General features: G+C 32.5%; 1 protein-coding gene across 1 annotated transcript; it reads left to right on the forward strand.

Annotated features, from left to right (window-relative positions):
* Positions 1–4: 4 nt before the first annotated feature.
* On the forward strand, positions 5–25097 carry LOC134268929 (protein mono-ADP-ribosyltransferase PARP4-like; the record flags this gene model as incomplete). The annotated part of the gene is made up of 27 exons (XM_062751164.1): positions 5–11; positions 566–696; positions 1032–1256; positions 1625–1795; positions 3179–3289; positions 3610–3744; positions 4406–4592; positions 5243–5316; positions 5447–5634; positions 5850–5949; positions 6066–6233; positions 6489–6569; positions 6786–6866; positions 7113–7214; positions 7607–7702; positions 8635–8688; positions 9611–9709; positions 12592–12633; positions 16010–16108; positions 16545–16713; positions 17072–17125; positions 19208–19282; positions 19404–19441; positions 20267–20441; positions 20584–20652; positions 21812–21846; positions 24999–25097. Coding segments are annotated over 27 exons (2865 nt in total), but the record flags the coding sequence as incomplete, so codon positions are not given.
* Between the last annotated feature and the right edge of the window lie 884 nt (positions 25098–25981).

A 25981-nucleotide genomic window follows, 5' to 3' on the forward strand; every position in this document is an offset into this window, starting at 1 on the left:
CTCGGATGTCGGTTAGTTCACATGTACCCTATAATTATATTACTTAATTTTGCGGATACATGTATTGTACAATTCAATATTGTATTATGAAATTTTTAAATTGTTTCTAAAGGAGAAATAATTATTACTTACATAAAAATCTTTTACATGTAACTGTATCAAGGAGAATTCAAAATATAGCACGTCTGTAGATCAAAGTATTAATAGGGCAGCTGTGAATCGCCTCAGTTCAGGTTTGCTTAATGGATTTTTGAATTGATTTCTGCAATGATCATGAGTGCACAACAATAAATAGTATTTTAAAGTGTATGAAACTTGCTACTATAATTATTATGAAATTGAATACAGTACCGTATATACTCACCTATAATTTGGTTCGCCTATAAGTCGGTAACTATTGTATTTAATAAGCTTATATATCAGAGGGACTGACCTCATATAATACCATTCATTTTATAGCTCGCTTATAAGTCGGACATAAAGTTTTGGACATAAAGAGATTCACTCCCAAAAATCCGACTTACATGTATAGGCGAGTTTATTCGGTAATTTGTTTGTTTTGTAGACATCAGTGATGTGAAAAATGTGACTGACCCTCTGACCAAGGTCAAGGTCGGACTGGTATCCAATGACGACATGCCTGTGTCCCTCATAGAAGCCCACATTAGAGCCAAACTGATTGACCTCGCAGGAGAGGTAATGCAGACCAAAATGAATTAGTTAAACATGAACATCCTTTCTTATTAAGTTCCTATTATGTTTTATCAGATTACTTTGCAGTTCCTTGTTTTAAATTTTATAGAGACTCAATATACAAACTAAGATACTCAGATTCAAATATGACTCCATTTATAAACATGAATTAAGTATTGTATATAACCTGGTTTGTGTCAGTTTACGCTTTATAATCTGCGAAGCTTTTTAGATATTAACCAATCAGAGGCTAGAATACGTCAAACAAAGTGAAATTATTCGATTAATATTTGCAATTTTGTTTGTTTAATACCTATTATTCTGTATGAAAACAACAGGTAGTGGTTCTACAAGAGTACCACAACAGTAGTGATAAAGCTCTGGAAGCTAAATACGTCTTCCCTCTGGATGACATGGCCGCGGTCTGCGGATTTGAGGCCTTCATTAACGGTAAACACATCATAGGGGAGGTGAAGGAGAAAGAGACCGCCCACAAAGAATATAAACAGGCCATCAAGGAGGGGCACGGGGCGTATCTAATGGACCAAGACGAGGAAACTCCGGTAAGTCAGAAAATGGGAGGATATGGAATTAATTGTGTTGTATCTGGGTTATTTTTCCCTACTCCTTTAACTCTAAAGCAAACAATTGTTGCCTAATAATTCCGCATTTTTCAGAATACTCTAGACTTACAATTTTCTTGTACAGAGATCATTTGAAAAGTGTTTTTATTGGTTTTAATTTCATGAGAGTTATATCTTCAGATGGCTTTTTTTAATTTTATATCATGGGCATTTTTATTAAATTTGAAAAAATCCATGTTGAATTCGTCTATTTCAGTGAAGTATTTTATATGATATTACAATCTTAAATAACTCAGTTGTCAGAATAAATTGGAGACAATGTAGCCGCTTCTTTGGTCTATTTATAGGAGGTATTCACAGTGAGTGTAGGAAACCTCCCCCCTAAAGCTACAGTCATCATTAAGATCACCTACGTCACAGAACTACAGGTAGAAGGTGAACTCATCAACTTCCGACTCCCTGGCAGCGTGGCGCCATGGAAACAGAAGTATGTTGATGCTCCAGAATTCAAAGACAAGGTTTGTGGTTTTTAAAGGTTGAGGAAATTGGAATAAAGATAGGCAGTTTTAAATTTGTATATTAAGTTTCAAACATATTAAGTATCAGGTAAAATATTGAATTTTTTTGCAATTTTCTGAAAATGAAGTTATTTTAAAAAATACAGTTCAAAACAAAATTAAGAAATGAGAGTATTCTTTCAATTCACTTTTGTCAGATTTTTTGGTATATATGAATTGTTCATGTTTCATGTGCATGGTAAATCACACTCAATGTGACAATGTTTGATTGATGCACATTGTTAAAACAGAAAGAAACCTTAAGGGGATGAAGGACCTTTAGCTGAAAAAATACCTGTCATTTAATTTTTTTCATATTTTGTACATATCTTATTTAGTATGTCCTACATACTATAAAGCAGACATATCAATAGGTTTCTAGACTTATTTCTGAGATATTGAGTGACAAATACCATACCCCACAGTGTCTGATCGGAGTTTTTATTCTCCGTGTTTCTGGGTCCATTACTCGGTCGATAATTGAAATTTTTCACCATAGATAAAAAATATACCAGCGGAATTGTGTCTTTTAAAATATTTTAGAGTATGAGTAGGGTTAAAAATTCGAAAAAGCAAGATTTTTTGTAACACCATATCTGGAGACAGAAATTTACGACTTTTTTAGGACAACTTAAACCATAAAAAAATTAATTTGCAAAAAATCCTATCATTCAATATTTGAAAATTTACGTCGAAGTTCAAGGTCCTCATTGTATTGATTAACTGTAAAAATATTGATTGGTGAATCTGAGCTCAATATTGCACGGGGCAAAGTTAAACGAGTCATGATCATGAAAAAAACGTGTCATGTTTACATTTCTCGAGTACGGGAAAACCCAACTGTGACGTCACACATTCCTAAAATAAGCGAAATAAGACAAACCCACAGAACTTTTCTGTCAACAACCATGTAAAAATATTTTTTGCGTTCTGAAATTTACAAAATACCCTACCATGTACATATTATGGCCCGTTTTTATGATTTTATACTACCCGTTTTTACCGTGTATGATCTTACTGAACTAAGAGATCCACTATGACGTCAAAGACGCACTGGACGCGCAGAGTAGGGAAACGGCAGAATGGATTAATCTATTCCGTAATTTGATAAAATTTGCAAGAAATTTTGAATGTTTTCAGATATTTTTATACTAGATGGTGAACGCAAACAAACAGTCAAAAAAATTATACAAGTACTGTGGTTTCAATCTCGTTTTGTACATATTTTATCAGAGATTATGACGTAAATCAACTGAGTCACGTGACCATACATCCTTCATCCCCTTAAGTCTTATTGACAGAAATTTAGTGTATCATATGCTGATTTCTGACTTTCCCCCTCAGGACTGGGATACAGTACAGGTTGAGGACACAGACTGCAGTGTACAGGTTTACGTAGACATGCCTTTTGATATCAGAAGTCTGGAATGTCCTACTCACAAAATTCTTGTAAAGGTAAAACCATCTCTATACACTTCGGTGAATGTTAATGAAAAGTACAGACCGAGTGTACTGTTGTATAAGACCTTTGACATTGTACTGTTATTCTCAAATCTGCACTAAGATATAAAACATTCATGATGATATAGATACCTTGAAAATTAAGACAGCTCTGATATAATTTTTTTTTTGTTTAGAACTGTGCAGACTTTTTCTATGGTTAGTAAGTACAATGAGTACAACCTGATGTGTCCGCCGGGGCTCATAGAGAATAAGTTAGTAGTACAATGAGTACACTGGGGAGTGAGTACATTTAAGGGTGTTGTATTCTGTAGAGAACAGCCACTAAAGCCACGGTGGAGATGAAGGAAGACCAGACAATAGAAGATGGCTTCCAGTTACTGATTGGTCTAGCTGAGATCCACGTACCGCGGATGTGGGTGGAATCTGATGAAGGCCAAGATTCACAGGTATTTTAAAATTGTTGTGTATTTACCTTAGGTGCAAAATCAATAAAGTTTTCCTTTTTACCATGCACCTAAAAGTGTAGGTATACAGGCAATTGTAACTTAAAAGAATTTAATTTTACTTGGTATTTTAAATAAAAATTGAAATTCCTATTTAATTATAATAAAAAGAATAATGTTGAAACAGTTTTCAAAAAGCACAAATAAGATTGAAAACATAGTTTGGTGAAGATTTCAAATGAAACTGAAGTTAGACTCGCATTAACATGATAAATGATTTATGAACTCGACTTCTTTGTCCATTGGTTTGATACATGTATGTTTACTGATATAAATCCCAGGCTTTTATGCTGACTTTTCACCCTAATTCTCTGTTAGGTTTTACACTTTTTGGTTGATATGTTTTCCGGTTTACAGAAATATCTATATATATAAATGATTTATGAACTCGACTTCTTTGTCCATTGGTTTGATACATGTACTGATTTAAATCCCAGGCTTTTACACTGACTTTTCACCCTAATTCTCTGTTAGGTTTTACACATTTTGGTTGATATGTTTTCCGGTTTACAGAAATATTCTATTATAATACTAGTAGATGTAATCTAATTCTCTGTCAGATATCTACCATTGTATTGATATTTATTCTGGTTTTAATTATCAGGCCTGTATGCTGACCTTTTATCCTGAGTTTGAGGCTGAGGAGGAGTCAGAGGTCGAGGTCATTTTGATGATTGACAGCTCCAACTCCATGAAAGGCTCCGCCCTCCAACAAGCCAAGAAAACTGCTCTGTTAACTCTACATCTCATGGAGTCCAGCTGGAGATTTAATGTGGTGTCTTTTGGAACAGGTAAAATTTTGGGAAATGATTTTAGACAAAATAGAATTAATATAGTTAAAAAAAAAAAGTAACAGCAATCCTGCATACAGTGAGTATAATTATGCTTACAGCCAAGTGATTTTCATTCCATTAGTTCGGCAAAAAAAAATAATTTCTTGGTTCTCAGGCCCTCCCTCATCTCTTCCAAGGGTGCCTCATTGACCCTTTTTATTGCTAAATCAATAAAATAAAAACACCAAATCACCTCCTTCATCATTTTTGAGGTTTTGTACAATGTAAAAAGCTGCCTCATCATGTTTTAGGGGCAATAAAAAAGAAAAAAAAATGCCTCCCTCCCTCATCATATTTCATGAAAAAAGGCCTGAGAACCAAGTAATTAACTTTGCATGGGCTTAGGAAAAAATAATATTTTTGGATGTAAGAAATTAAGTTTTTAACAAAGTTAAAATATTTTTTGGCTCAGGTTATTTGCATATTAAATGATTTTTTTAGTGGCTAGCTGTTCATATTTTGTCTGTTGATCATGTTGATAGAAATTGTTCCAGATAATTTTCTCTCCCGGACCTGTACATCTTTTAATAACATGAATTATGTAGAAGTATTTTAAATCTTAAGTTTGGAATTCAAGTTATCTTTCTGTGGAATTTTGTATGTTTCAGCTTTCCAAGAGCTTTTTCCGTCCAGTCAGCCTGCCAGTAAATTTAACATACAGGCAGCCAAACAATTCATACAGGCAAGAAATAAAAATTTTAAAACAATAACCACTTGGATTAGTGACAATGAACAAAATAGTTACAAAAGTACTGCTTGTATATGGCCTTTATTAATTAATTTATAATTTTTTCTTTTGATTTCTCTTTCAGAGGCTGCAAGCAGACGAGGGTAACACAGAACTTTGTCGACCTTTGAACTCTTACTACCTCCTAAAACCAGAGAGTTACACCAGGAATATCTTCCTTATCTCTGATGGCCATATAAATAACGAGGAGACAACTCTGTCCAAAATCTCCCAAAATTACCAGCACACCAGGGTCTTTACACTAGGGGTCAGGTAATGTCAGAAAATATTTTTAAAGAATTTGTTTGAAAAAATATATCCGACAGTGTACATGTACATATATAGTAACATTGATAAGCAGGAGGGAGGGAGTTCAGTATTTTAACATTTTTAGCATAAATTTTAATAGAATTTAATTGAATTCAGTTACTGTAACAGTTTAATATAAGCATATTAATAATTTTATTTCTTTCATATTATATTTAAAGCTCTGTGGCCAATCGTCACCTACTGAAAGCTGTGGCCAGAGTAGGAGCAGGGTCATTTGAGTTTTACGACTCCAAATTCAAATCCAAGTGGGAGGAAAAGGTAAATATTTTGTCTTTAAATTAAAAAACAAATTAAGATAGCATAATGGCAGTTTTTTCCCCTCCATATTCCAATTCCCCCTCTCTGATTATCAATCCAACATTTTCTATTTTTAGGTCAAGTCCCAGTTACAGAAAGCTGCCCAGCCAGTGCTGACCTCTGTATCTGTTGATTGGCGCCATGACGACCAGCACCCTGCTCCCATCCAAGCTCCGCAGCAAATAACCGCCCTGTTTAGTGGGTCCCGACAAGTCATTTATGGCTTTGTGGACAACTGTTACATGGTTTGTTTTGCATGTATTTTGTTCAAAAGAAATCCATAATTTTTTTGGGCCTTGAATTTGAGTTTTATAGTTAAAAAGTTAGAATAATTTAGTTCTGAATCAACATTTTTGGTACTGATAATTTGTAAAATTACAGGGACCATTATTTTTTAGATTATGCACTAATGAAAGAGAAGTGCTTTCTTTAGTGAATATATTTTGTTTTCTATTGGTATTTTAACTTAACTGAATGACAGTGTAAATTTACTATTTCAGGCAACTCTGAAAGCAGAGGTTGGAGGTCAAGAGATATCAACAGTTGTGTCGACCTCTGACCTTAGTGTCACAAAGGGCAAGGTCAGTTTTACAACTTACAGATAAATACAGACAAAAATAAAATCCCATTCAGGCTGATAGAATGTCAGGCTTTTTGCAATAAATTACAACATTTCTTACCATCAAGATTTTATGAGACACTCCTTTCTGATGATTTTTATTTTTCCTTTGAATTCAGTAAGGCTTTTGATGAACTGTTATATAGAATATCAGCCACTGATTCTGATTTATTTTTAGATGCTGCATAGGCTGACTGCCAAAGGGGTGATCAGAGATTGGGAAGACGGAGTTCTCTCCCCTGATAGAACAGGACATGAGGTAAAATAAACAAAAATAGAATTTGATATATATTGCAATTGATGAATTATTTTCTCAGCCAAAGCATCTTTAAATGTTAAAAACATTATACATATCTCTTTAATGCAAAAATTTTGTATATAATAATATTTCCAAAGTTCTGATTTGTAGAAACATTTGTATTACAATTGACATGAATTAGATGGTAATTAATATACAAAATGTATTATTTAAATACAGTATGTATTTTTTTTTTTTGAATTTCAGGTGAGGAAAATGAACCTGAAGCAGTATATTATAGAGCTGAGTAAGAAGTACACCATCGTCACATCACTCACCAGCTTTGTCGCCATCGAGAAACGAGAAAAGGTAATCACTTCTGAAATATTGTTATTAGTAACTTTTTCATCTAAATTTTCAATTTTCCATCTAAATTCTATGGATCTCACGTCAAGAAAAAAAAACAGATTATGAAAATCAAAATATTTTAAGATTATTGTACTACATTTCTTTGTTATGATTTTATAATCTGAAAGTCCTTTTGAGATTAACTTAAGTCTATACAATGTAATTAAAACTGAGAACATCAACATCTAAATGTAGGCACTTCCTTCTTAAAATATATTGACTCCTTTGACCTTTAAATCTTTAAGTATCTAATATTTTTGCCATATAACACATACATGCATTATAGACACCATTTTGAAATTCACACTTCATGTTAATTTTTTTAATGGACCCCTGGATTAATTAATTTGCAGGATGAGGTGATTCCCGAGGATGCTCCAGATGTCTGGGACCTCCTGGAAAACGAGGACGTAGATCAGCTGAAATATTTATCCTGGGAAGGAGAGGAGGTACATTTAATAGAACTTGCAGAAGAAAAAGTCACATGACCACTGATTTCTATTTAATATAGTAGAAATTTATTGCACCAATTTTATCATGTTTAAAATTTAAAGATTGTTTAGTAAACGTTTCATTATTTTTCTAATTTCATTCATGTTTTACGAATTTTCTAAATTTTAAATTTTTTTTTTATTTCTGTTGGATAACTATACAATACAAATTCACATGCAACATTTCAGACAAATATAATATTGACTTTTTATTGCTTTTTTAACCTTATACATGTAATACAGAGGGCTCATCATGAGATTATAAACTGATTGACAGGCTAGGGGATGCTTACTTGTCTTAGGCCCCCTGATCTCACCTCCCGTGTATTACCAGGGGAAAGATGTTATATTTTCCGTTTTTCCGTTAATTTCTATAGTGAAAAACACAAGTTTTACCAAAATTTTAGAGTTATCTCTCTTTGTTTTACCAAATAAGTAATGTTTTATAAAAATCCATATAATTATATCTATAAAGAATATAAAAAATTAATTGTATATGTTAACTTTTGAAAATTGACTTGGAGGTATGTGGGAGAACATGCAATACTATCGTTCGCAGTTCTTTCCACTTAATATACGGTAAACTGTAAACTTACTTTTTTCCATGGGTCAATCATTATTTCGCTAAATTTCCACTTACACGATATACTGTAAACTAACTTTTTTCATGGGTCATTATTCCGCGGGATCTCAATTAGTGTTGAATCAGCGTGTAGAAAATCATGCAGATTTCTTAGACTGTTACTATATACTTTATTACCTTTCATTTATATTGAGTACGCTTGGACAAATTTATGTCGAAAATTTTTTACCACAAACGTAGTGTAAATTAATAATACCACACATGGAAAAGTACTTCAGATCTACAGTATTTATTTTTTTCTATTTAGGATGAGAGTTCAAGTGATGAAGAAGAGATGGAAGAGGAATATTCGTCCGACGAGGTAAAATTCTTTTATTTTCATTAATTGTAAATCCCAAATCATATGAAAATGGAAAAATAATTTTTGTGTGATCCTCTGCAACTCTTGAAGAATTGTTTTTGCATTGAGCTTTCAAAATGACTTTACATTTGTTTAATAAGTTCAAAGAAAAAAAATATTTCATTCTTTGATTAACATGTATTTAAAAAAAGGAAGCAAATAATACCAGAAAACCAGTGGTTCTAAACAACAAAAATTAATTAAGTTAAACAAGTATTTCTAACAATTTAGTCATAGTCAAGGAAAAAATGGAATTACTTTTGAGGGGATTAAATATTCAGAAAAGTTCATTTTTGGTGGGCAAGGCATTTATTCCAGGCCTGTATATTATGTATATCTCCCTGTATTGCAATCAAATGTGTCTCCAATATATGAAGAAAAAATGCAGTTTTAATTAATTAGATTTTGTAATATACATGCATCAATAGAACAATTTTTCATTCATATTGTTACGATGTAATACCCAGAAACAAAATTCGAATCATTAAATTTAAATTTGAATCATCATGAAAAAACAGTACAATGGGAATTATGCCTGCAACAGTACTTCAGAAAGAGAGAGAGAGAGGGAGAGTTAAAGGGAGTGGGTTAATAAATTTTATGTTTCATATATAGACCAGCTTAATAGAAGTATTTCTGATTAAACATCATGGCAGAATAAAGAATTCATATGCAGCAAGTTTAGTTGTCCTTGAAAAGAAGTATACAGATAACAGTCAAACAGACAGGGAAACATAGGAAACTGAACAGAAAAGCTCACTTATAAGCCTTTACCTCAGTTGAGCAGATCATAAACCAATTCTTCAATTGTAAAGAGCCTATTTGCAGCATATACAGATATCATGAGGATTATATTGACCTTGACCTCTTGACCTCTTTACAGGAAGGATCGGGAACAGGAGAGGAAGAGGAAGAAGATTTTGAAGAAGAAGGAGGAAAAATGAAATCGTATCATTGCAGGGCGGAGGAGGAGGTTTGTCCAGTGAGTTCTTATTTCTGTAAAAGCAGAATTTTTAGCAATTTTTAGCAAGGAGTTTATTTTAGCACTATTAGAAAGGGTGCCAAGAATGCTAAAATTGATTATCGCTAAATATTAATTGCATTTTATTTGTGATAGCCTCTTTGTTAGCATTTTAAAATCGGTAAAATTACTTACTGCTAAAAATAAAACAACCATTTTTAAGGATAAATAGCTAAATTTGTGTCTAGCTAAAATTTCCACTGATACGGTAGTTATAACACCACTTGTTCCATAATAGAATCTGAAATAAGCTGGACTAGACAATGTTCCAGACAAAACAAAATTTTCAACAGCTAAGTTTACTTAAAAGGACTTATAGTTAACATCATATTAGTCAAGATTTTGGAATATACATCGTTCGTTCAGCGTTTGTTCACCGTTCGTTCACCGTTCAGGCGGGAAAGTAGAACGTTTCAGGGACTGTAACTTTGATTAATATCTAAATACGCAATATCCGTGACGTCGTACTAAATTACTTTTACTATATTACACAAATGTTCCTCTTCAAAATAAACCCTAAGGCTTTTAATCTACCGGTACCTTACATTTTCATGTTCATTGCTGAAAGCGGGGCCCTTTGAGATGGCCACCATTTCAATGATATCTAGTTTTCTTTGTTCTGCAGCATCAGATTGCTGAAATATTGGCTCATGGGATTGGGATAGGTTTGATAACAGAACACACTTTTTAAAACAAAATTTTAAAACAAAATTTAGACATCCGTTGATAGAAACACATCTCAATTTTCACCTTTTGATGAACAAAATTAATATGGGTATATTCATTAAATGATTGTTCAAAATATGACATTTTTATACGCCCGTCTTAAGACGGGACGTATTATGTTATAGGCTTCGTGTCCGTCCGTCCGTCTGTCCGTCTGTCCGTCTGTCCATTCCTGTCCGGCTCATAACTTGAATACTATTAGGCCTAGGATTATCAAACTTTGTCAACTCATACTTCTTGGGTAGACGGTGTGTCGCGCACAAAAAGTAGGTCGCTCTGACCTTTAATAAAGATGCTATAGCCAAATATGGAAAAATCCTGTCAGGCTCATAACTAGAAAACTATTAGACGTAGAGCTTTCAAACTTGGTAAAAGTATACATCTAAAGTAGAAGGTGTGTCGCGGCCTATTTCAAGGTCACTGTGACCTTCAATTATAGTGAATTTTTTTAAAAAACTAAGTCTTTTAAATTCTAAATTTCATGGTCCTAAAAAATGTAAAAATATAGTTGTATGCTTATTAAAAAACGTTAAATTAAGTAAAAACTTGTTTTTTCTTTATATACTTTACAGCAATCTGTAACAATTGTTTATGCTTTGAGAGGAATTCAGTTTGCCCCATGGGCTTAATTATCAAGCACTGGTCAAGAAGAATTTTGATAGCAGAAATTTGCATGTCAAATTAGAGAGAAATTAATGAGTTTATTGTCTGGAGCTAAGAGCACCTCTAGATCTGGTGCAGTAGTTATCTTAATTCGTCTCTTGGGAGTTGGGCAAAAAGAAATGGCCTCATAGTTGCTTGTGCTAATTAAGAGTTCTTGATGGCTAGTCAAGATAAAGATCTTTCAATAGGTGTAATGAAATTAAAACAAATTGATGTTTTAGTGTATGATTAAAACTAAATTAGTATTGTATAATATGATTAAAACTAATTATATATGTGTTCATTTAAAAAAAAAAAATTAAATTTCAATTTTTATATATTTGCAACAAAGATGCTATAGCAATATATGGAAAAATCCTGTCCGGCTCATAACTAGAAAACTATTAGACCTAGAGCTTTCATACTTAGCAAAAGTATACATCTAAAGTAGAAGGTGTGTTGCGGCCTATTTCAAGGTCACTGTGACCTTTAATTAAAATGAATTTAAAAAAAAAATATGTCTTTTAAATTTTAAATTTCATAATCCTAAAAAATGTAAAAATTAAGTTGTATCCTTATTAAAAAACATTAAGTAAAAACTTATTTTTTTATTATATACTTTACAGCAATCTGTAACAAATGTTTATGGTTTGAGAGGAATTCAGTTTGTCCCATGGGCTTAATTATCAAGCACTGGTCAAGAAGAATTTTGATAGCAGTAATTTGCATGTCAAATTAGAGAAAAATTAATGAGTTTATTGTCAGGAGCAAGAGCACCTCTAGATCTGGTGCAGTAGTTATCTTAATTCATCTCTTGGGAGTTGGGCAAAAAGAAATGGCCTCATAGTTGTTGTGTTAATTAAGAGTTCTTGATGGCTAGTCCAGATAAAGATCTTTCAATTGGTGTAATTAATTAAAACAAATTGATGTTTTAGTGTATGATTAAAACTAAATTAGTATTGTACAATATGATTAAAACTAATTATACATGTGTTAATTGAAAAAAAATAATTAAATTCAATTTTTATATATTTGCTACAAATTGCAGTCATGTCTCACTAGTATTATTTGTTATAATCAATCCCTACACTGTAAGCCTCTTAGAGATGTATAATAAGAAATGGAAAATAGATAATTGAAATCTGTGTCAATCTTTTAATCATGGCTACCTGATTTTCTTGCATCCTAACCAATTTATGATTATTGAACAATATTTGACGGGCGTATCATGCTGTGGCGGGGCACTTTATTGATTAATGTTAATTAAAAACTGCTGTTTAAAAAAATTGTATACGTAACAGGTCAGAAGTGTTACAATCTTCAACAAATAATATTCAAAAATTAAGGTAATTTGATTTCCAAACATTTGCCTTAAGTCAATTACGTCACCTATCTGGGATGTATGGTTCTTGTTTTAAAGTTGTAGATTTATAAGAAAAGTCACTTTAGCTGATGTTTTTTCATTCTCTTCCCAGGAAGAAGCTATGGACGTTGATGAATTGTGTTTGGAGTCTGAGGTATGTTTTAATTACGATATATTTATTTAGTCCCATGATTACTACATGTAAGTGAGATCTAGAATGTATAGAAAGAACATTTATTCAATTAAGCCAAAGGAATACTTTGCAGTATATATATTAGCTAAGTACTGTACAGTAGTTAATACCAGACAGATATGTGTTGCTTAAAAATGACTGAATTGCTACACAGTGAACATGTTGAAGGCCATATTTAAGGTGGACAAAGATTTGCTAAAAATATAATCATGCTTGTTTACGTAAGGGATAAATAAGGATAAAAAATAAAGGTCAAACTGAAAAGCAGATGGAATATTTGTTAACAATTGAAAGGAATAATTTCACTGAGTTGAATGATCAGCCTTTTTAGGTCACCTGAGTAAACTCAGGTGACCTATTGCTATCCGTTTTCGTCCGTCGTCGTGCGTCGTGCGTCGTGCGTTGTGCGTCGTGCGTTAACATTTGAACATTTTCAGCTTCTTCTCTGCAACCACTGAACCAATTTCAACCAAATTTGGCACAGAGCATCTATAGGTGAAGGGGAACAAAAATTGTGAATTTCATGACCCCTGCCCCCCTGGGGCCTGAGGGGTGGGGCCAAAACCACTAAAATTAATGCAATCTTTAAAAATCTTCTTCTTTACTCCTGGATATCAAGCAGTCAAACTGTTTGCATGATTGTAATAAGCAATGAGTCCTCTACCAAAATTGTGAAATTCATGGCCCTGGGGTCAGGGGTTCAAGTGCTAGGGCGGGGCTAAATAATTAGGTAGTGAAAATGCATTATTTCTTTGAAAATCTTCTTCTCTGCTCCTGGGTATTAAAAAAACCAACTAAATACATAGTTATGATGAGCAAGAGTGCCTCTACCAAAATTGTAAATTTTATGGCCCCAGGGTCAGGGGTTCTGGTGTTAGGGCGGGGCTCTATTGATTATATATAGTGAATATACATGAATTCTTTGAAAATCTTCTTCTCTGCTCCTGGGTATTAAATAAACTTACTAAGTACATAGTTATGATGAGCAGGAGCGCCTCTATCAAAATTGTGAATTTTATGGCCCCAGGGTCAGGGGTTCTGGTGTTAGGGCGGGGCTCTTTTGATTATATAGTGAAAATACAAGAATTCTTTGAAAATTTTCTATTCTGCTCCTGGGTATTAAATAAACTAACTAAGTGCATAGTTATGTTGAGCAAGAGTGCCTCTACCAAAATTGTGAATTTTATGGCCCCAGGGTCAGGGGTTCTGGTGTTAGGGCGGGGCTCTATTGATTATATAGTGAAAATACATGAATTCTTTGAAAATCTTCTTCTCTGCTCCTGGGTATTAAATAAACTAACTAAGTGCATAGTTATGTTGAGCAAGAGTGCCTCTACCAAAATTGTGAATTTTATGGCCCCAGGGTCAGGGGTTCTGGTGTTAGGGCGGGGCTCTATTGATTATATAGTGAAAATACATGAATTCTTTGAAAATCTTCTTCTCTGCTCCTGGGTATTAAATAAACTAACTAAGTACATAGTTATGATAAGCAGGAGTGCCTCTATCAAAATTGTGAATTTTATGGCCCCAGGGTCAGGGGTTCTGGTGTTATGGCAGGGCTCTATTGATTAAATAGTGAAAATACAAGAATTCTTTGAAAATTTTCTTCTCTGCTCCTAGGTATTAAATAAACTAACTAAGTGCATAGTTATGTTGAGCAAGAGTGCCTCTACCAAAATTGTGAATTTTATGGCCCCAGGGTCAGGGGTTCTGGTGTTAGGGCGGGGCTCTATTGATTATATAGTGAAAATACATGAATTCTTTGAAAATCTTCTTCTCTGCTCCTGGGTATTAATTAAACTAACTAAGTACATGTACATAGTTATGATGAGCAAGGGTGCCTCTTCCAGTATTGTGAATTTTATGACTCCAGGATCAGGGGTTCTGGTGTTAGGGTGGGGCTCTGTTAATTATATAGTGAAAATACATGAATTCTTTGAAAATCTTCTTCTCCGCTCCTGGGTATTAAATAAACTAACTAAGTACATAGTTATGATGAGCAAGAGTGCCTCTATCAAAATTGTGAATTTTATGGCCCCAGGGTCAGGGGTTCTGGTGTTAGGGCGGGGCTATATAGATTATATAGTGAAAATGCATTTATTCATTGAAAATCTTCTTTTCTGCTTCTGGGTATTAAATAAACTAACTAAGAACATAATTATGATGAGCAAGAGTGCCTCTACCAAAATTGTGAATTTTATGGCCCCAGGGTCAGGGTTTCTGGTGTTAGGGCGGGGCTCTATTGATTATATAGTGAAAATACATGAATTCTTTGAAAACCTTCTTATCTGTTCCTAGGAATTAAATAAACTAACTAAGTGCATAGTTATGATGAGCAGGAATGCCTCTTCCAAAATTGTATATTTTATAGCCCTAGGGTCAGGGGTTCTGGTGTCAGGGTGGGGCTCTATTGATTATATAGTGAAAATACATTAAGTCTTTGAAAATTTTCTTCTCTGCTCTAGGGTATTAAGCAGATGAAATACCTTTATAGTTATGATGGACAAGGGCTCTAATCTTCCAGAATTGTGAATTTCAAGGCCCCAGGGTCAGGGGTACCATAGAAGGGGGGGACTCTACTTATATACTGAAAATGAATGAATGGTTTGAAATCTGCTCCTTGGTATAAATCAAATATCAAGGCCTAAGGGTCAGGGGTTCATGTGTGGTAGGGGCACTACTGATTATTGCTGAATATTACTGATTAGTTGAAATGCACTTTTTGCTCCCCTACCCTGGGTATGGGCATTAAGTAAACAAACAATGGTGCCTCTTTCAAAATTGTGAATGCCATAGCATCTGGCTTAAAACATGAATCAAATTCAATCACTGGAAAGTTGTTGCATAATGCTCAGGTGACCTATAAGGCCCATGGGCCTCTTGTTTTCAAAAGCTGATCATGATTGACAAGTTGACCGGTATAAAATCCTATTTTACCTTTTTTATTAAAAGACATAAACCGTACAAGTGGAATTTTTATTGATGATTTTATTTTGGCATTATTAGTGAGGGTGCTGTTGATTGCTAAAATTAAATATCGCTAAAAATTGATTGCATTTTATATGCATTAGCTTCTTTCGTGAGTAATTTAAAATCACCAACATTACATCTCGCTAAGAATTCAATGCCACTTATACCGTAATTATATCTTAATGATATTTTGATTGATCAATTTGTATCTTACAATCATCTTAATATTAGTATTGATTTTAAGGTAGCTTACATGTAATTATAAAGAAACCTTTCTTCACTGCGCACTAAAGAGTTCTGATTCTATTGTATTTGTTCTGCAGTTTACTATAATTATAATGTTTTATTTTGAATCCATAAATTTCAGATTGACGATATCCACTCTAAAATGAAAGAAAATGTAGAAAAAGTACTAGAGAGGGGTGAAAAACTAGACAATTTAACTGAGAAATCACAAACACTTATGGTTAGTTGATTGCCTGTTTTATACCGTATACTAAGTAGAAATTTTAGCAAGGATTTAATTTTGGCATTATTAGCAAGGGTGCCGAGATCCCTAAAATTGAATGTCGCTAAAAATTAATTGAGTTTTATTTGTAATAGCTTCTTCAGTATGCAATATAAAAAACGCTAAAATAACATCTCGCTAAAAATAGATTACCAATTTTAAAGGACAAATCGCTAAATTTGCGTCTCGCTAAAATTTCCACTTATACGGTATATGCATGTTTGTTTTCCATTTAACTGGCCCAGTGTCTGTACATGTTAACATGAATTTGGTACTGTGGGATAACATTACTTTCATCAGATAGCCCAATATTGTGGACAATGCAGAAAATATTCAATAGATGCAAAATAGTTGTCTTGATATTGGACTGATGAAGAATAAATTATTTAATAAGGATGCATCCCCTGTCATCATGGACATGGGTTCACTGTTTATGAAGGCGGGGTTTGCTGGGGACGACGCCCCCCGAGCAGAATTTGAGACAACAGTAGGACGTCCTCGACATCGGGGCGTGATGGTCGGCATGGGACAGAAAGACTCATACGTCGGAAAAGAGGTCACAGGTCAGGGTTCTTGTAACTTATTGATAAATATTATTTCTTTCTTGTATCAGTACAAGTATTAAGAATTCAATTATAACAATTATCATTTCAGACTACTTTTATCATTTTGAAAAGCTTTACTTACTTATAAGACTTAGTATAAATTCTTTAATTTAATTTTATTGTTCACTATTATTATTTTTCCTTGAAAATTTTGCAAAATTAAAAAAAAGTGTTACCATAAAGAATTAAAAAATAACCCACTGGCATGGCAAATAAAAGGACATATCTTGTCTTATTGGTGATTTCACTACATTATCCACAACATATCTAAAAAAGAAAGGTTCCTGTCTTGAGCATTGAATACTTTTTTTTATAGGAGCAAAACCTGTTGTAGGAAGAGTATTGGAAAAGCTTCCTTTATCTTTGGAAGGTAAGCTAAATGAGTAATAAGGAACCCATGTTACCAGCAATGGAATTAATACATATATTATGATATCATATTAAAAACCCCTGGATACATAGGTCACTTTTAACTAGATCTCTAGTGACTGTCTTACACAAGCCCTAGTCTAATGCCTAGGTCACATTTAAGCCGATGGTCGGGCGACTAAATTTTTCTGGTCTTGTCGGCTGAAAGAACAGGATCGGCTGACACAGTATCGGACTACACGGAGCAGTCACATTAATTCCTAGGGACACCGATGACTTGGATAAATAACACAAAAAATCTTTTTCTTTAGATACCATAAATATTTTTTCATAGATCTATATCCCGGTATGTGACGTGAGTAATGTTTACAAGGCAAAGTGGCAGAATCTTATAAAATTGTGACTCAGTGTTTAAAATGTGTGCAAAACTTTGCATGGAATTGCATAAAAACGTCAAATGGTGCATATCTAAGCAGCAAAGAATACTTAAGATTTCTTTATATCTTACGGATTAATCATTTCTGTTATTTCCATTCAAAAAATATATCTTAATCCATGCATCAAAATTTTGTTTGTGTTATGCATCCTTCATAGGTTAAATATTCATAAGTCGGCCAATCATCACCCGATCATTGAGCTCTGAGCTACAGTTTGATTTTAACTGTCGGCCGGAATTTTAAACACCCTCATTGTCCAACGACGGACGACCGACTTAATAAACTGACCGTCGATGGTCGGACGATGATCGAAGGTTGGTCGACGGATAATTCTACATGTAGAAATCGGCCACCGACGCATAAAAAATTATAACTTGGACCTATGGACACAAAATTGGTCGGCCGACAAAAAAAGAGGTCAAAATCGGCCAAGACAACGGTCGATGAACTGACGACTGTCATCCGAAGAATCCCATTTTTGCTTCAAAACCCGTCGGCCGTTGGTCGTTTTTGGAAATGTGACTGGGGTTTAAGTCTAAGCAGAAATCATATCTGAGCAGGTATGAATATTAATCTGAGCAGTGGTCACAAATTTATATTTAGTTGTGTAAAAAAGTTTCTGTCCTTTCGTCTGAATTTTTTTAAAAAATAAGAAATAGTGCTGTCATTTGATTAATATTCTTAAATGCATGAATCAAGTACTGTAAACCAACTTTGATAGGCGACGATTTTATTTCGCAATGTACCGATCGGAAGTTAAAACTAGTTCGCAATGATTAATTTTCACGATCAAGCCTTTTTAAATCTGTAGTTAATAGACGTATAGACTTTAAGGACTAGTTCGCGGCGACATGCAAATATTCGCCATGACGAGGATCTCGCGAACTTCACGAAAATTTCTTGCACGCGAATAAAAGTTGGTTTACAGTATAAACCATCAGCCTTATTTAAAGCTCATAGATTAACATCACTCCTCTAGGATATGTGGCATATTTTCAGAAAGCATGACTTGTGTTTTAAATTCTTGAATAAGTTTCATATTTTAGAAAAAAAAATCAAAGACAGATTTGTATGGAAACTGCACCTTGTTCTTCTGTGCTTGATGATAAAATCTTTAATTTGATTCTTTCTACACTACTATAAGTAAACAGTATACTAATTTTTTTTAACATTTGTATCTTCTTATGTAGAACAAAAATGTTAATCAAACTTGCCACATCTAGCAGCTTTTGGTTTAGTTGAAACAATTTCAACAAATTAAGAGCAAGACCCTATTTTAAAGACAGCATGTATTTTCCTTTTGTTTTAAATTCAAAGATGTACAGTCATGTGTACAGTCAAGTGCATGGGGAATGGGTGCTCCAAGGCAACTATCAGTTTTTTTTGGATTGTCAGATGAACACAATTTTATTGATCATAAAAAATTTCAAAAAATGCTTCAATTGATAACAAAGTATACCTAGATCTCACAAGATGATTTAGTAAGGGTTTTTTTTCTGCACCTTCTCAGTTAAAGACAAATTCATGTATTATATATATATATATATATATATATATATATATATATATATATATATATATATATATATATATATATATATATATATATTATAGTGTTGCATGATATTCTGATTACTCTTATCTAGAATCTGAAGAAGAAGATGTAGACATGGCTTTTGCTCTTTTTGATGATGATGATGATGATGATGATGATGAGTCATGTACGTATCACATGATATCACTAACACATTTTGAAAGTTTCAAAATTTTCTAAATTAGATTGGATAAAAATCTTTCAAAAGTTAAATTTCTTGTACTAGATAACTTTTTTTTTCTCTACAGTTGACGAATTACCTAAGGAAAAAGCACCACCAAAAGAAGTAAGTACCAGGTTCTAATTATCGTTTTTATTGATTCAGAAACAATTTATATATATTGTAAAGAAAACACATAAGGCTGTGTAGTCTATTTACCACGGTGACAGTGATTTTGGCAGAATCAGGTGTCACAGTGGCAAAATCAACTATATCACTATATCCTGTATATGTATAATATCTACATTGTCCTCAATTGGATAGACACTAACTTACAGTTAAAATAAGCTTACTAAGTAGTACTTTATACATTTCAACCTAACTGCCTTTTAATGGAAGGTACTTATGTACATGTATCAGCCGTAAATAGTTATAGTAAATTTTAAAAGCTAGTGTAAGAGATTATATAATCCCTATTTGTTAAACATGAGGGTTGTACTATACAAAAGTTGGAGTTAGAAAAAATATTTGTACTGAGCAAGCACAGTGTTTGCAATTGACATTTTCATCATTTTGTCCAAATGTCATATCCTTTAAGAAACAACATTTAAAGGGTTTAAATAATGCTCGATGATGAAAGAATTCAATTAATTTAAACCATAATAAATGTTAAAAATTTTATTTACTAATTTCCTAGCAATAGCCTATAGAAAGATACAAAAATATAAAAAGATATGCAGTTGATTTATAAACTAAAGTATTTATTTTAAGATAACTGACATTATAAACAATTATGCAAAAGAATGATAAGAGCAAGCTAATGTCAGATACATTTCAAGTTATGGTATCATCCTACTGTTTCAGGGACACATTTGCAAAAGATATATTTTGATTTCATTTTATCATGAATTTATAAATATATAAATATTTATATATATCATAAAATTAAAGTTCCAGAAAAGAGGACCAGCTGTTCGTCCTCCCCATCAACAGAATCTTATGAAGATGTCACGCCCACCACCCTCACTACCTGTACATCTTCCCAGAGAACAGGTGCTTGAGATGAGACCACCACCTCCACCAATGGATGACGAATTCTCTGAATCAGATGAGGAAGATTATGAAAGTTTGTAATACTGCTTTTTACCATGAGATATTTTTCAGAATTATAACGATCATTTAAGAATTCTTGAACTTTTTGAGCCCTTCCATTGCACAGCAAAATCTATGCTATAACTCATTAAAAAATTTAATGTCTTTTTAAACAGAACCTGATACTTCATCGATTAAACGAGATTATGCCAAAGTTCCAGTGGGGATGGCATTAGGAGTTAAGGGTATGTGTTATTTTGTGTCATTTATTTCGGTTACTTCACTTTTTAAAGTAAAAATTCAAGGCAAATTAGTAGAAGTACTCGGTACACAGACATTTAATTTTGAATTTCTTGATAATTCTTTGGAAGAAAAATAACATTTAATGTATTAGGAATTTCTTTGTCCCAAACACAATTTTAGGGGTAAATTTGTTCCCCATAAAAATGTTAGGAATTACTTTGATTACAAAGTAAAACATGATGTCTTTAAACCTTTGTTTTACCTTTTTTGTGTGGAATCCTGTTTAAAATCAAAATGTAGATTGATTTATTTTCATGATGGTAAAACTGTATAAAAAACATGAAAAATCTGTCTCGAATTATACACTGTAACCATGTTTTAGGTTTGTATGTTGTTTAGAATTCCTTGAGAATATTTTCAATCAAATTGAGATACCACCACTTTACAGTGTAGAGATGCACATTTTGTCCTATACTCGGCACTCAGGGCCATTAAGCATAGAGGGATCTTTTTTGTGCCAGCACGTACTGTGACACAGGACCTTGATTTATTGGGTCTCATCCGAAAGCTTCCTCACATCCCACAGTGGAATTTGAACTCTCGATGAAAAGGTCAACTTCTTACCCTGCAACTCTAAAGCAGATGTTCTAATCCCTGCTTTACAGTTTTCGAATAATATGGAGTAGATTGTTCTTACAATGTTATCTCTTTAAAGCTCTTTTGTCTTTGTTATTTAAAAGTCCTTGAAAAGGGATGAAGAAGTGTCTGGTTATGCTCGCAGTCTAGTTAATGAATAGTTTACTATGAAAAAAACATTTTCATCGATCACCTAAATTTTTTCATAAAATTTTCAAAATGAAAAATGGGCAACTTGAGAAAAAAACAGAGTTAATCTTTTGTATGACAATAAAGGATAAGTTGATGAAATAAGATCTTACCGGTAATTATAGTAAGTTCATATTTTACCTGCTTAGTTTGAGAAAAATATTGATTCTGATTCAAATCTAGAATCTGAAAAGGAAGACCTTTTCTCTGGGTTTTTTTGGGGCCAAGTATGTATCTATATAGTACATATTCTGATAAGTTTAACTTATTAATTTTTCTAAATAAGTAACATTTAATTAAAATCTCCCAAAAATTGAATTTATTGATTCTTCGTAGGTGAACTATCAAAGAAAGAACCATCACCTAAAAAAGTAAGTACTTGTTTACCTTGTTATAATGAAAGAAAATATATTATTAGCATGATAAGGAAACAGATTTAGTGTGTGTTCTGATTAATTAAAGTCTTTTTGGAATGCAACTACTACTGTATTAATAACATCACTTTTTTGATTATATTTTTTTTTGCATATACATATATACGTGTATTTAAGGAATAACTGTCTTATTTTTCGAATTCATGAAGTGATCAATGGATTGGCTTGTGTGATAATTTGCATAAGCGCCGAAGGCGTTTATGCATAAAATTATCACACAAGCCAATCCATTGATCATCTTCATGAATTCGAAAAATCTGACAGTTATTCCTTATATTTACATGCTTTGATTCCGCCAATCCACGGGCTCCAAGCCTGCTTATCTGTAGGTGTTGTCCCGCCCTGCACGTGGATTTTTTTGGAACCGCGCCAAAACATTCATGAGGAAATATTTACATTCAGTATAATTTTCCTTATCAAATCCATTAGAAATCCACGACGTTCAAATTTCTATAACACACGCGAAACCTTGTCACCGCGCGTTAGAATACACAGTAGGAACTATATGCATTTTCAATACTCTAGAAACACCAAAATGTAAAATGTTTTATTTCAATTTAATGAAAAACTACAACCCCGAAAAAGTAACGTAGAAACTAAGGTAATGTACGTTAAGAATTAATTTGTCACTTTTTTAATCGCAATGATTCTTTGCGTTATTTAACTTTGCAACGTCACTTAACGTCATCTGACGTCACAAACGGCTCTTACGTCTATTTACTACGATAGTTTTGAAGGGTGCTAAATTCACATTAAGGTAGGATTCTTCTCTGGTTTCTGACTAGATGAAACATTCAAAGTATATTTGCTTATATGTCTTATATATTGAGGTGTAAGGAATTTAAAAGATCGTATTTTTCTTTCCTCATCACAATTGTACAACTTTAAATAGAAATGGTAAACTGCGTTTGAAAACTAGCAGGGACTATATTTTTGGCGAAATGGTGGCGTATGAAAATATCTTCTTTTCGGCCTCTCAAAATAATTATAGAACAATGAATTTAGTTATAATTTTTACACAATCGAAGAATTGGAGAAATTTTCAAATGTAAATTAGATTAATAATAAGGGACTAAACTTTCAAAATATATCAAATAAATATGATTTTTCAAACAAACTAGAACTTTATTAGCTTTTAAACGCTTCCTATTGAAGTGCAGATTTGAGCCAAAAATCCATAAAAAGTATTATTTCTCTCGAAGTAAACGATCAAAACTTTTTGTTTATGTATCATTTTGTACATTTATAAGACTACTTTGTTATATGTGAAAATAAGAAAAAGTTAAATATAGGAAGAATTTGAAAATAACTAATATATACTAAAATATTAGGAAAAACAGAGAAAATTCGGATTAGCCAATATCCAATTAAGTTATATTATCTATGTAAATTTGGTAATATTATGCTATAGACCCGATATAGTTATATGTTTTTATGCAAAAAGAACAATCATTTAACTTTTGAAATAGAAGTAGGTATCACATGATTGGCAACAGTTAGTTTTTATTCTTAATGTAAAAGAAAAACAAAATGACCTTGACCTGACCTTGTCTCTAATATAAAACGGTCAAATTTTATTTCACTGATACTATCACTTACTGATATAATCTTCTTGATTCTGTGAAAATTTCATTAATTTTTAAATATTAGAAATATGAGAAGAATCCTACCTTAAATGTTAACGAAATAAGCAATTATGAAGAAGGAAAATTAGAGAATGTAATTATAAGCATTGAATTCATATTTTTGGCTGTCTTCGGTCCTATAACACACCTGGCCGTGCCGACAAATTTATCATACCGCGCTAACGCGCGTTATTCAATTTGTCGGCACGGCCAGGTGTGTTATAGGACCGAAGACAGCCAAAAATATGAATTCAATACTTAAATAAATTACATTTACAATTGGAAATTTTATCTCGGACAAAGACATTGGAAATGTAAATATTCATGTGTACATATAAGCTATTTCCAAATTTACCCTACCTAGTATAATAATTTTCACTAAATGTTGCACACATTTAATATATTAAATTTCATATAATCTTTATATGAATGATTTCTAATTTATACACTGAAAAGTAATTTTTGAACATTTCTGCTGATAATTAGAACTTAACAATTAGCATAAGATATGAATGCGTCATTATGAACAGAAAAAGAAATCATCTCGAAGCTCTCATCTTAAGTTTGATAATAAAAGTCATCTGGTTTATAGGATATAAGGTTCTTCAATTATAAAAAAAGAATTTGTTATTAAAAAAAAAAGGTACAGTCATGTAACTTTTGAGAAAGCTTTTTTGACAATACTAGTGAATGGGTTTTTCTCTTGCATGTTTGGATTAAAGATGTTATATTATTCAATCATTAATATTTTTATTTGAGATCATATAGTGTAATATACATTTATTGAATATATGGTATCAGTCAAAAGACCTGAATATTTTTCCCAAGGTACTTGAAGCAGCTAGATGTGTTACAACAACAGGGGATGTTTACTACTCCAAGACACCCGATCCCACATGTTTCCAGGGGCCCCTGTTTTATGCCCTCTTTACATTTGTATAAGTGGAAAATTTAGCTAGAATCAAATTTAGCAATTTGTCCTTAAAAAATTGGTATTTTATATTTAGTGAGATGAAATTTTATCGATTTTTAAAACCTCACTTAAGAAGCTATTACAAATAAAGCGCAATTAATTTTTGATATTAATTATGCCAAAATTAAATCCTCGCTAAAACTTCTGCTTATAGGGTACTTATATATTTATTTTAATATCAATTTTTTTAACAGTTGTAAAATGTTTACAGCAACCTTCTCCAAAACAGCAGGGTCTTGTTCATCATGATGAATTGTTATTGAAATATTTTCATGTTTTCTGGATCAAAGTTCATTTTAAAACAATATCCATTTCAGCTAGGAAGTGGCCTCAATCATAGTTTTTCATCAGAGATAATTTGTTTTGGAAATTAGAGTAGGTTCTAGTTTAGCATTTTTGTCACTGGACTATTTAATGCTTAAATACATCGAAAATATTTTCTTCAGTTTTCATAAAGAGTATTAGGAACATTCAAGAGCTTTGTATTTAAGATCAAAGACTCTAAAGTCTCCGGTGAACAATTACATGACCGGCAAAGTAGACAGCTCAGAGAACTTAATTACTGTGCTAAATGGATCTCTAATGTTTAAAAACACCTATTTAAACCGAAAGTTTACAAATGGACATACAGACAGACAGCTAGACATACAGACGGACAAAATGTGATCAGAAAAGCTCACTTGAGCTTTCAGCTTAGGTGAGCTAAAAAGTAAGAAATCAATATATGTTGAAAGAATTTTTTTAAGCATGTCAGAATTTTTTTTTAGATCAGTCCCTAAATATTTAACTCATGGTATCCAACTTCTTTCAATTTTCCAAAGAACTAGTATTTTATGTACGACATGCAGTTCTAATGAAATATAATTTCCCGTTCTTAGTGCACTTACCAAGTGAATTTAATCCTGCTCCTTGCAGAATATCCATGCATTTTGTGATGTCAATTCCAAAAGTCTCCTCCAAATTCGCACCAAGTTTCCATAAATTGTTCTGTTGAGGAAAAAATGTATTTGAGACTAAACACATTTATTAATATGTGTAAAACATTTACAGTCAAATATAATTGTTCATGTAGTCTAAATCTTTATTTCAATAAATCTTAAGAAAGATTCATGTAATGATCGTAAATTTTGCAAATGTATGATATATTTTTCACCAAATATACATGTACCTTTAGTTACATACATAATTATGTACAAATGTTAAAGAAGTAAATTAAATATACAGGTACAGTCTGAAATACTGAAGAATTTTTTGGAAGTTCTTTATATTGAGGGTCAAGGTAATGATCAAAGGAAGTGTACTTCAGAATACTTCTTGCATGGCTATATAATGTACAAGTTTAATGTACAAGTAATGTACAGTAATGCTTCTATACCATACCCCCACCTCCACCCCACCCCACCCCAAAAAAGAACCCCCCCAAAAAACAAAACTTTGCATACATATAGCAGTGGAATTGCAATATACCATTATG

Source organism: Saccostrea cucullata, unplaced genomic scaffold (genome assembly GCF_032062105.1).
Source record: "Saccostrea cucullata isolate Sc308-1 unplaced genomic scaffold, CSIRO_AGI_Scuc_v1 ctg9108, whole genome shotgun sequence".
Lineage (NCBI taxonomy): Eukaryota > Metazoa > Mollusca > Bivalvia > Ostreida > Ostreidae > Saccostrea > Saccostrea cuccullata.